The sequence below is a fragment of the Malania oleifera genome, chromosome 4 (genome assembly GCF_029873635.1).
Source record: "Malania oleifera isolate guangnan ecotype guangnan chromosome 4, ASM2987363v1, whole genome shotgun sequence".
Lineage (NCBI taxonomy): Eukaryota > Viridiplantae > Streptophyta > Magnoliopsida > Santalales > Ximeniaceae > Malania > Malania oleifera.
The window spans coordinates 37,154,780-37,167,445 of record NC_080420.1 but is presented as its reverse complement, the minus strand read 5'-3'; the positions used below and the strand labels follow the sequence as shown (position 1 = coordinate 37,167,445).

At 36.0% G+C, this 12,666-nt stretch overlaps 1 protein-coding gene across 1 annotated transcript; it reads right to left on the bottom strand.

The window, feature by feature from the left end:
• Positions 1 to 885: 885 nt before the first annotated feature.
• Positions 886 to 12,023, bottom strand: LOC131153491 (cytochrome b5). The gene is made up of 3 exons (XM_058105834.1): positions 11,709 to 12,023; positions 1,622 to 1,688; positions 886 to 1,419 (listed from the first exon to the last, which is right to left on the bottom strand). Exons 1-3 carry the CDS (start codon positions 11,793 to 11,795, stop codon positions 1,169 to 1,171), a joined length of 405 nt encoding a protein of 134 aa, XP_057961817.1. The 5' UTR covers positions 11,796 to 12,023; the 3' UTR covers positions 886 to 1,168.
• Positions 12,024 to 12,666: the final 643 nt, after the last annotated feature.

The following is a 12,666-nucleotide window of genomic DNA, read 5'->3' as shown; positions in this document are numbered from 1 at the left end:
CAAGGTAGTAAAGTAGCCTTGACCCCCAAAATTAGAATAAAGGAACATGCCCTTGACAAATCCTAAAACATATTATTTTGTCTTGTTACATTTTCTTTCAAAGAAATTTATTAGGTTACTATCACATAGTGCACGCACACACATATTACGTATTTTATCCACATATTTAGTCCTATATGCAGATATGTACGTATTTTATACTTGCCTACATTATTTTAGTACTACATTCATATGAATGTATGTATTTATTTAATACTTGACATTATTTTATAATTAAATTAAACTTAATCATATTAAACTCTAGTTTTACGAACTAGTAGTCAAGCTAAGCTCAAGTTTTGAAAAGAAATAAGTCAAATTCAAGTTCAAGTTGAGATTCAAGCTTAAGAATTTCAAGTCGAATCAAATGAGTATCCATGAATTGACTCCATTTGAATAAACTCCCGCAACTAAAGGTAAGCTTGTTCCATTACATCACGTTGCAATATCAATTGCCCAAGTGAAGCCAAAATCACTAAAGGCCTTGCTTTCCAGCCAATAAACTAGGTTCTGGCAACCAGACGATACATTAGACATTTGAAATAATCAAGCAACGAATAACCCATATGTGTATGGTACAACACAACCGCCACGTCCCCCTAAAGAAGATGTTCAACTGGGAAAATTTAACTCCGGATCAATCTTGCACTCGTGAGGGCAGGAATTGCCCTATTTAAGTCTGTTGTAAGGCATTGTTTGTTCAAGGAGATTTTGGGTTTTGACTGTTTCCCTCACCTACACAGATGAAAATGATTTTGCAGGAAGATTGGTCATTCTAAAAGAAGATGGAGGACACAGTCATGCCATTACTTTTCAAGGGCATTATTAAGATGAAAAAATAATCGATTATTGAACCCTGAAGATTGATAGCAGAGGGCAATTTCCCTTCAACCTGCTGTAGGAATACACAATTGTAAACATAACAATCACCACCTTCAGTTCAAATGTTGTCTTCCTGAAAGACTATGAGCTACACGTGTCATTCATGTGTAGTAGGAAGGTCCATTAGTGACCATTCCTAGTTCCAGAAACCCTAAAAATACTGGAGGCAAATGCACATTCATTCAATTACACGATCAAAATTTATGACAACAGCCATACCAATCAACAAGGAAGCAAAAAGAATTGCTTATTTCCTACGCACATATAGATAACCAGCAATAACAGAGATGCCAACAATGGCCACAGAAACAGCCCAGTGTTGCGCTGTAATGTCCATGAGCTTCTGGGTAAGGACTACCGGTTGTTTCTTGGCAGAAATTTCAAGTTCAGGAATAGCTGTAGAGGATGCATCAAGCTCACCAACAAAGAAGTTCTCCATAAGCTCCCTCGCACTTTTGCTATGCCCCGCATCTTCGAATTCATCAGTTGCATCTTTCCCTTCAATGAAAATTAGACACACCTATGTCACATTACAGAATTGTTTTGTTTTGTTATTTATTTATTTATTTATTGTCTTCAGATGTGTCGTACGAAGGACTTGTAACAATTCTTGTTAGGGATGAGATTATATAAATTGAATGCTCCATGATGCTGTAAAGATTCCCAGTACAGAGATTTAAAAAAAAAAATTAAAACATACCAGTCACAGCAAGGACGACGTCATCTCCACCGGGGTGTTCATCCAAATAAGAAGTCACATCATATACCTGAGATTAGCAAGATACCAGAGCAGATTGTTGTTACCGAAAAGGAAAATAAAGGAAAAGTAATCATACACACATTACACATGCGCATATACATGTGTCTGTGTGCGTGTAAAAATACAGAAGGGAAGCGGGAAACAATTTTATATATACCATTGTGAAACAATAAAGATAAAAAAGCATGCAAAATATGATGCCTCTGATGCAGAAACACAAACCAATTAATGATATGAATTATAATGCCCAACAACTAATTAGCTTCCCATAGCTCATGCTCACTGGCTCAGCACAGGATAAAATGCTATCATTTTGGAGAGCTCAATACTTTTAGTGGGACAAATAGCTCCACACTTGTAGCTAGATGTGCACAAAGAAGCTTTCAAAGATCAGTTGAAATAATTAGTTTTACACACAATATACAACACCAAGTTCTATCAGCTACTACCCCCACACCCCTTCCACCAAGCAAACAAAAAGAAAGCAAAATGATAGTGATGCCTAGAATGATAGTACTGCGAAATAGGCCATTGGGCATGCACGTCTAAATTTTTAATTATTACTCGAATGAAACATGTTATTGCATTTTTTAAATTACATGTTCATGTTAATTACAATATGACAGCTTGTGTCACAAAGTGTGGATATAAGCTCTATCTGGTACCATGCCTACAGGTGTAATCTGTTCAACTTGGTTTGGTTCTGACCAGAACCAAGACCAAACTGAATAGCTTGATTTTCCAATTAATAAACCGCTACCAAACCAGAATCAAAGGTTTTTCAAAAAAATAAGTCATTGGCTTGACAGTATGCTGCAGTTATAATTTCAGTTATACCAATGACCAAACAAAGGTTTTCATAAAACCTTTTGATATCTTGTATCTGAATTTATGATGTAAACTTATGGATGGCTTACGTGGGGCCTAACATCAGGCCCATTCAGAAGCCCATCGGGAAAATGAATTCTTGGGTTCCAGTTAGAGGTGTATTGTTGGCTTTAGATGGAAGGGCAACTGCCCCTCTCCTCAATTTTTTGATGTGGGACAGATCTCCCGTGATGCAGGCTGCAGCTTACCACATATTATTCTCCTCTCCTCCCTTGGTATTCATAGGCTCAAGACGATTCCCATTCCCCACTGTCCCACATCAAAACTGGTAGGAGGGGGTTGGCCTCCCCTTTTTCCTAATATAAACTCCCATCTCCTTCCCCAAATGTATGTTGATTAGTTTAAGCCAAGACCAAATATGAGCAGTCCCTGTATAAATTCCCCACCCCCCATCCCCCCGCCCCTGCCTTTCAAAGTACTACTTGTTTAAGTAAATTTTAGAAAATATTGAATACAAAAATTAAATAACTTAAATAGATTTATTAAATTCTAATAAAAATATACAAATTTAAATTATATTACATTTTATTTTTGTAAATATATATACTTAGTTTTCAGTTTGGTCAATTTGTAATAACAAAATCAAAGTACAAAACTTATTTTATATAAATCAAAAACCCAAACCAAAAGTTCAATTCTTCTTTATCAATAATTTTTGTTCACCCGCACCCATGCCAATGGTTAATGAACTTTATAATATGATTTTCAGTTCCTCTTGAAAACTTAACAGTTGTAGGTCATGAATGTCGACCAGACTTCACAATGATAGTTTACACTTACCATTCAGTAATATGAAGAGCAACTATAAGCATGTTAGCAGGCACGTGAACAACAAATGGAGCAATGATGTGCATTGGTTTCTCTACATGCTTTGCAGTAGATTTCACAACTCAACAATCAACACAGAAACCAAGGTTTGGTAAGAACAGGCAGGTTGAATTAAAAAAACAAAAAAATATAGTTTTTGAGTTTAATAAATCATATGAAGTACCATTAGGCAAAATGCACATACATAAAAAGAAAAATATTGTTCATAGAATCCAATTTGATATTGAAAATAATGGAGAAATTACATAAGCTAAATAACAATAATTCATTCATTTGCGGTGGCTTACGTGAAATGCAGTACAACCAGTTTGTTTTGTCGTATGTAATTATCTCCTCCTTGTGGCATTATTCATGATATATTGGATGGGAATATAATTTGTTCAAGAGCTGGCCCCGTTTGATCTCTAAGAATCCAGCACATATGCTTACTTCTAAGCAAGGCAACAAATTTTTGCTTCTAATTAACCAAAAACATTAGCAACCAAAACTTTTCATCCATTGTTTTCTACACCATAATTACCAGAAAATGCCAGTCTCTGCCAATCAACATTTTGGACCTATGATCAAAAACTTGGAATAGTTTTCTTACAGAATGCTAATTCTAGCAATCCAGACAATTCATTTAGTCTTGGGGTTTTTTTTATCTCTATTTTTTTGGTCCGATGCCTTGAGAAAAATGACTAAATCCCCAATAAAGTTGAGATATTTCAAAATGGATGAATCAAAGGCAAGGGCCAAAACATCAAAACGCTTATTGTAAACTAGAAAGACTTGCTAGCTAGTACATGTTACAAATAACAGGCTTTCATTTTTATGGCATAATGACAGCAAAACACATCGAAGTTGCACATAAGTTGGATTCTTCAATTCAATGAGGTTTAAAGGACTTCTAAAAAACAATAATATGTTGGGTCTTTTTTCCAAAATATAATTTTTAAAGGTCCACGACCGTGATGACTTGATCTAATTATAACATTTCAACACAAAAATAATAAAAAAAAAACTTCCATTCATGATGGTGTTGGGGTCTTGAACACATGCAACAACAATAATAACAAACAATAACCACCACAATGCAATAACAATGCCTCGAGTCCCACCAAGTGAGATCGGCCATTGGATCCATATTATTGAATATCTATAAAGTCTTATGCTACCTATCAGCCACCTAAGGGAACCATTTTCTTCTTTATCCAGGCTTGGGACCAGCTGCGTGTGGGAAACTGTCAAAAGCAAGGACCCAAACACAGGATCAGAGTACAGCACCATCAATACTGCACTAGGATTAAGGCATTCACTCAAAATTAGGAGAAGCACCACAATGACACAGCAGATATCTGGGCTCTCCTACAAGGGCTGCAAATATCTTGGGGCATTGACAAGAATCATTTAGAAAAAGAGGACTATTGATTGGAATCCAGTAACTTATTGGTTACAAAATTTTCACCAAAATATTTTCCTTTTCAACTAAAACTAACTGATCATGTTAAGATCTCTACAGATATTAAATTTCGGTTGCTTATTCATCCCAACAATTACCTGTAGGGAGAAAAGGAAAGAATTTATGTGACAGTGAAATTATTAAAGTAATTCACAATTTCATAAATAATTTGGATTTATTCAAAATAATGAAATACAAATGGCAGAAGCATGGAAAACTGTAGCAGCTTCCTTATATGTACTTGAGAACTCTGCTGCAGCCAAACAAAGCTCCATTTGATACAACATAGGCGTATAGAAAGGATTAAACATATTCCCATTTCATTGGATCAGTTTATTATAGTGATAGTCACTGAAAACATAAAGAATACAATCTTTCTATAAATAAATAAGTAAATAAATAAATGCAGACATGCATTATTTATGCTTGTTAAAAAAAAAAAGGTTCTCAAATTTAGGAGACATTGATCAAGTTGTCCTCTAGCTCTTGTATTTTTCCTTCTTCATTAATGTTGATGGTTATCTTAGTCATTTAGCATTGTTAATCTCTGAATTTTATGTTAACAAGTGAGAGTTAGTAAGGGTATTATGGTCATTGGTGTGTACTTTGACATATATTATAAATAAAGGGAGAGACATATCATTGTGATTAGGTCTTCTATTTTACCCAATTACTCAACATGGTATCAGAGCATGATTCTGAGACCTAAATCCTGATTGTCACACCCGCCATCGAAACTGAAGCCTAAAACCCTAAATGCACTGCATGTCTACCATTGTAGAAGAATTTCCCACAACACTATAGCCCTAAAAATACGGCCAGTAGCTGCCGGAAGCCAGAACAGTCGCCAAAAAATTCCTGGGTGACCCTGTCAGTTCAGGAACACAAAATGCACTATAGAGTTTGCATAAAAAAAAAAATACGATTGTCACCCAGAGACACTGTCAATCTGATCCCCAATGAAATCCCATCTCCAGAAACTTACCCAAATGCCATCACGAACCAGTCAACCCCACGCACTGGCGCATGAAGCCAACCGCAAGCATGTTTCTGGCCTGAATTCTTCCAGCAGTGCTCAAATCCCTCTATAAACATATTATTAAAGTTTTTTGTGACGTTTTTTGTCCAAGGTTCTCACTTTTTTCAGTTGCTTCATTTACAACATCTGAGGAATGATTGTTAGATGTTTCTTGAAGCTGTTTGTCAATGTTTATTCTGTTTATTAGGCCTGAAACAGTGGTATTTTCTGTGTTTTTTATTCATACATTGTGGGCTTGTGGTTTGCATCAATTGTCGAAGGTTTTGTAAGTAGGGATCGAATTGGTGAATTCAAAAACATGCTGTCCGCTGTGTATTTTTTATCTGCTGCCCTATTGAGGTTGTATATGTGTTGGGAAGGAGTTCCCAAATCCCAAAAGTGTGTCTTCCACGTTTAGTTACTTGTTTGAGTGAACAACATACTATAGTTGTCTCAAAGGCGGAGTATTCATGGTTCCCACCGTATCAAGCATCTCATCACATTGCATTGTTTGCTTAGAATAGTAGTCATACTGTCTGTATGTAATACAATATCTCTCTCATTAGTCCGTGGGTTATTGACCCTGTTGCTACTGAGTACTGACCATTTGACAGGTGTCACCTACTTCTTTTCTACTCTCTGTTATTCTACAAATCTACCACAAGTTACCCTTGCTAATAGGTCTAGTATTGCTGCCAAGGGAATAGGAATAGTAAATACTACTCCGTCCATCTCTCTTTCTTGTATACTCTACATTCCTAAATCCCCTTTTAGTCTCATGTATGTCCATAAAACTAAAGTCATTAAATTGCTCTGTAACCTTCTTTCCTAATTCTGTTCTTATTTACGATTTGAAGACAAGGAAGACAATTGGCACAGGATGTGAGGCTAGTAGACTTCACTACTTCGAGTCACTCTCTTCTCCTATTGCTTGTAGCACCATTGCCATGCCATATCAAATCCATTGTCGCCTTGGTCATCCATCATTGGACAAGTTAAAAAAACTAGTTCCAACTTTGAGTTCCGTGTCTAACCTTGATTGTGAGTCTTGTCACTTAGGAAAGCATCACCGTGTTCCCTTTGCTTCCCGAGTCAATAAAAGAGTCATTAGCCCTTTTATGTTAGTCCATTCCGATGTTTGAGATCCTAGTCGTGTCAAGTCAAAGTTGGGGTTTCGATCCTTTGTTACTTTGGTCAATGACTACTTTAGAATGATTTGGTTGTATTTGATGAAAGACCATTATGAGTTGCTTAATATCTTTTGTGCTTTCTGTTCTCAAATAAGACTCAATTTGATATGCTAGTGTGGATACTTCATAGTGATAATGCCAAGGAGTACTTCAACACCCATTTCACTACCTACAAACTTTGGCATGATCCATCAGCCACCTTGTGCCCATACTCCACAACAAAATGGAGTTGCAGAGCCGAAAAACAGGCATATTCTTGAAGTCACTTGAACCCTATTGTATCAAATGAATGTCCCCAAAGTTTTATGAGTGATGATGTGCTCACCGCTTGCTCTCTCATCAATAAAATGTCATCTTCTATCTTGGTGCTAAAATCCCATATTCAATTATCTTCCCTAAGGTTCCTTTGTTCTCCCTTCCTCCTCAAATATTTGGCTGTGTGTTCTTTGTTCATCAATTAAATCTACAAAGGGATAAATTGGATCCTCGTACTATAAAATGCATAATTCTGGGTTATTCCTATGCTCAAAAAGGATATTGATGTTATAGCCCCACTTTTTACATTGATTCTTTTTCTCGGCTGATATCACCTTTTTTGAGTCTACACAGTACCATTCTAATTCCTTGAGTTCTATTGACCTTGATGAGTCCCTTCCTCTGCCTAGCCTTCCCAATCCTAACTTATTTCCTTCATCGAGTTTGAGTCCTCCTCAACTCTTGTATAGTCCCAATCTTCAAGTGTACACATTGCGACTTAAGGTCCACTTCTACGCCTCCAGTTCCCTCATCAGATGATCCTCTTCCCCAAGTGGTTGATTATCCTATAGTTTGTTCAAAAAAGGTAAACGCACTTGTACCCAACATCCAATCTCTAGCTTTGTTGCTTATGATTTCTTATCACCCACATACTACTATTTTGTTAGTACCCCTGTCTTATGTTGCTCTTCCCAAGTCTATTTCTGAAGCCATGTCCCGTTATGGGTAAAGGAATGCAATGATAGAAGAGATGCATGCTCTACAGGATAATGACACTTGGGAATTGGTACATCTTACTCCTGATAAGTTTGTGGTTGGTTGTCGTCGAGTGTACAATATGAAGGTCAATCTAGATGGTTCCATGGCTCAATTGAAGGTTTGCCTTGTTGCTAAAGGGTATACTCAGGTGTATGGCTTGGACTATTCAAACACATTCTCTCTTATTGCCAAACTTGCCTCAGTTTGTTTGGCCATCTCCTTAGCCATCACCTATCATTGGCCTCTACAACAGTTAGTGTGAAGAATGCTTTCCTACATGGGGATCTTCAAGAGGAGGTCTATACAAAACCATCTAGGTTTGTAGTTTAGGGGGAGTTAGTCTTAGTGTGTCAACTCAAGAAGTCACTTATGATTTGAAAAAGTCTCCGAGGGCATGGTTTGGTTGCTTTAGTGCTATAGTACTTGAGTTTAGCCTTCAACAATGTGCACTACATCATTCTGTATTTTATTGTCATATTCTATATGAAAATATTCTACTTATTGTTTATGTGGATGATATTGTGATTACTAGTGATGATGATCAAGGTATGCCTAAGGCATTTCCTATAGACCAAGTTTCAAACAAAGAATTTGGGAACATCGACGTATTTCTTGGGTATAGAAGTATCGAGATCTCGTACTTGAACCATCTTGTCACAGAGGAAGTATGTTATTGATCTTTTAGATGAGACTAGACTGTTGGGGTCCAAACCCACTGATACACCTATGGATCCTAACAGTAAGCTAGTGCCAAATATGGGTGATTTGTTGCCCAACCTAGAACAATATAGGAGACTTGTTGGAAAAGTTGAATTTTCTTATGGTCACTTGGTCGGATATATCTTCATTGACAAGGGTTGTCAGTCAATTTCTTGATTCTTCAAGAACAAGTCGCTGAGATTCAGTGATTTGCATCTTGATATATCTCAAAGGTGCACCTGGGAAAGGTCTCTTGTATCAGGATCGAGATCACACTCATATTCAAGGATATATTGATGTAGATTGAGTCGGATCACCTTCCGATAGAACATCCACAACTGGATACCCTACCTTTATTGGTGGAAATTTAGTTTCTTGGAGGAGTAAGAAACAAACTATGGTAGTCACGTCAAGTGTTGAATCCGAGTATAAGGCCATGGCTCATAGTACATATGAACTTGTTTTGCTGAAGAACATGTTGGAAGAACTAGGCTTTCCATATTCTTAGTCTACGGAGCTGATTTATGATAATTAAGTTGCCATTCATATTGCCTCCAGCCCGATCTTCCATGAGTGGACAAAACACATTAAAGTCGATTAACACTTTGTTCAAGAGAAACTTGCGCAGAAACTCATTACCATCTCTCATGTGAAGTCTAATTTGCAGCTTGTTGATTTATTTACTAAACCCTTGTGGGGTTCTTGTGTTGAATTCTTATTTAACAAGCAGGAGCATATGATATATATGCTCCAGCTTGAGGTGGAGTGTTGATGGTTATCTTAGTCATTTAGCATTGTTAGTGTTTGAGCATTATCTTAGCAAGTGAGAGTTAGTAAGGGTGTAATGGTCATCGGTATGTGCTTTAACATACATCATAAATAGAGGGAGAGACCTATCATTGTGATCAATCTTCCATTTTACCCAATTATTCAACAATTAATATATTTATTTTTTTATTGAAAAAAACAAAGGAAATTTATGGTCAAACTAACTATGATTGAAGCTAAACCAAGCACATGAGTTAGGGATCATCCAAATATTAAAGGGAAAATATTCTATGTTAAAACTTTCCTTTATCAATGGACTAGCATAGTCAACATTTATAAAAATCCGCATTAATTGAAATACAAATATTTCAGAGTATTAGCCTAGGCCTATAATGGCCATTGATTTCCATTTCTTAAGGGGGTAAATTATACCTTTGGTTTATGTTTATTATGGGCCTCATGTGTATGTGTCCCATGACGAGCAGGGTTTTACATTACATAACACAAACAGAAGGGGAAGTCCCTACTCCCTATCCTCACACAAACCTAGTGCAACCTACAACTTACAAACAAAGGACAAGTGTAGTTTGCTCTCTGTGCACACACCCTCTCTCAACCCAAAGAAAGAGAACACATAAATGCATTCATTAGGGCCAAGTATTCACATTTTCAGAATTTACTTTATTGATTTCATATATATATATATATATATGCTTATTGTTGTGAAATTATGAATTGGGATAAAGGCATATGATTGAAAATAATTTAACAATCGGCATTTGAGCTACCCAATTTGTCCACGATTTATATGCATGATCCAAGTAATTCATTTTTGTTCAGTCTTGTTTTGCTTTGTTTTTTTATTGGAAATTAAACGCAGCTAATAAACTTCATTAGTCATTGATTGTGATAGAAGATCAATATGCACGTTGAGTACAGTGTAATCACATAAATTTTGAGGATGTTAATGGTTATTTTGGTCATTTAGTAGGCATATGTTAATGGGTACTACGGTCATTGATATTTTCTTCACATACATTATAAATAGAGGGAGAGACCTTCATTATGACTAGGTCTTCCATTTCACCCAATTATTCAACATGGCATTGGAGCAAGATCCAACCTAAACCCTAATTGCATAATTGCCACTAAACCAAACCCTAAACATCACAATCCACACAAACCTGCTGCTGTAGAGCAATCATCAGCATCACCAAAGACAAGTAGCAGGTTCAGAAGTTGCCAGAAAAGTGAGACACCATACTCGCCAGAAAAAATCCTGGACGCTGTTGTCTTCATTTAGTCACAATCTTAGAAGAATATTGCCCTCATTATCTAGTCCAATTGATTTCTCTCGACACTTTCAAATTGAAGTATTAAATAAATGACTCATGGGTCAACTAGTGGGCATCAACCCATCTTTCCAGCCTTAACTGTTGCAGCAATGAGTTTGAAAAATACATTATCCCCAACAATATCGTGTAAATCTTATTGCCAGTTATTGTGTTATGCATGCATTTACATTAACATTATAAGCTGCTTGAATTAATATATTTCTCCAGAGAAACATTTTCTTAATCCTCGACTTTTGCAGTCCTAGTGGATAAATAGAAGAATTTTACACTGAGTGGAAAACACTACTGTGTATAAATCCCTAATTAAGCGAATGTCAAATATTAGGGCATACTTGCCGAGATCTAGAATGATTAGTGATTGCCATTCTTCGGTATCAGGTCAGTTATACCTACGGGTTCATAGTTAGTTTGTGGACCTTGTGTGTATGCAGCCCATGATGGATAGGCTTTTGAAATTTTTACCATATAATTAATAATTCAACATTTTATACAAACAAAAGAGTGTGCATCTTTAAGGATAACAACCCACTAGCAGAACAGATCAATAGAGAGCGTGATTACATATAACCATTAGGTAATCAAAAGAAAAGCGAAAAAAGGTAGTGAATTAAAGGAACAAAAGAGGAAAATAGCAAGGCGTAGTAACACATCCAACAAGAAAACATTCAATAGAAAGCATAGAAACACCGTAATAACAACAACCCAGGTGTACAATCAGAATAAAAACAAATAAAAGCCCATCTTTAACTTCACCAGTTCAAGCAAAACAAAGAAAAAACATGTGTTTATATAATTAGAAAAACGAAAAAGAAAGCAGAGGGGGAACCTTGCCATCAATGACGACCCAGCAGTCGTCCTTGGAGTCGTGCAGGGAGGCTTCTTGCATGGTGTAGAAATTTGTCAGGGTCGGCATGAATGGGTAGAAGAGCAAGCTGAAGAGAGGAGAGCTGCTCAACTGTGTCTCAGATTTGCTTCCTGTGTTTCCTGCTGTTTTTCTGAGCTTCCGTTTTGGGGGTGGTTAGGTCTGAAGTTGTGACCAATCCCAAATTTCTAGCGACGAATTGTGCCGGGGTAGCTAACCCAACCCTAGGCGGTGTCGGTTATGAGTGGCGCGAGACAGGGCGCCTTGTTTGATAATGGGCCAATGGGAATTACTTTAAAAAACAAGAATCCCTACTATTAAAAAAGGGTTTCCTCTTTCTTCAAGGCGCAGGATTATTCACGTGAACCGTAAAATAGATGCGTGGATACCGGGTGCATATTCCAGGAAAAAAAAAAAAAAAAAGGGGTTTCCTCTTTCTTCCTCTGAATTTTAACTTCGTCAAAATATTTCTATAATTATTTATAAATTTTTTTTAAAAAAAATCTCTATAATTTATTTTTTAAATATTCTTACATTTAAAAAAAATCCCTATAACTATTCATAAAAAAAAATTTTAATAAGTCTTTATAACTACCCATGTATATTTTAAAAATATTCTAATAACTACCCATAAATATTTCAAAAAATACCTTGAATCAGCCATAACTTTCTTAAAATAATATTTTTTTTTATAATATATTTAGTTATTTATTAAATTATTTTATTATAATTATCACTCAAAAGTTGCGGAGCACGCGCATCACGCATGCCCACAGTTCCGCGGCTAGTCTATTATGGAAAAAAATACTTAAATTAAGTATTTATGTAAATAAATAGTATTTGATTTATACTTAAATAAATATCTATTTTAAAAAGTATTCTTTTAAAGTGAGTAGTTTTAAAAAATATTTTTATGAAAACA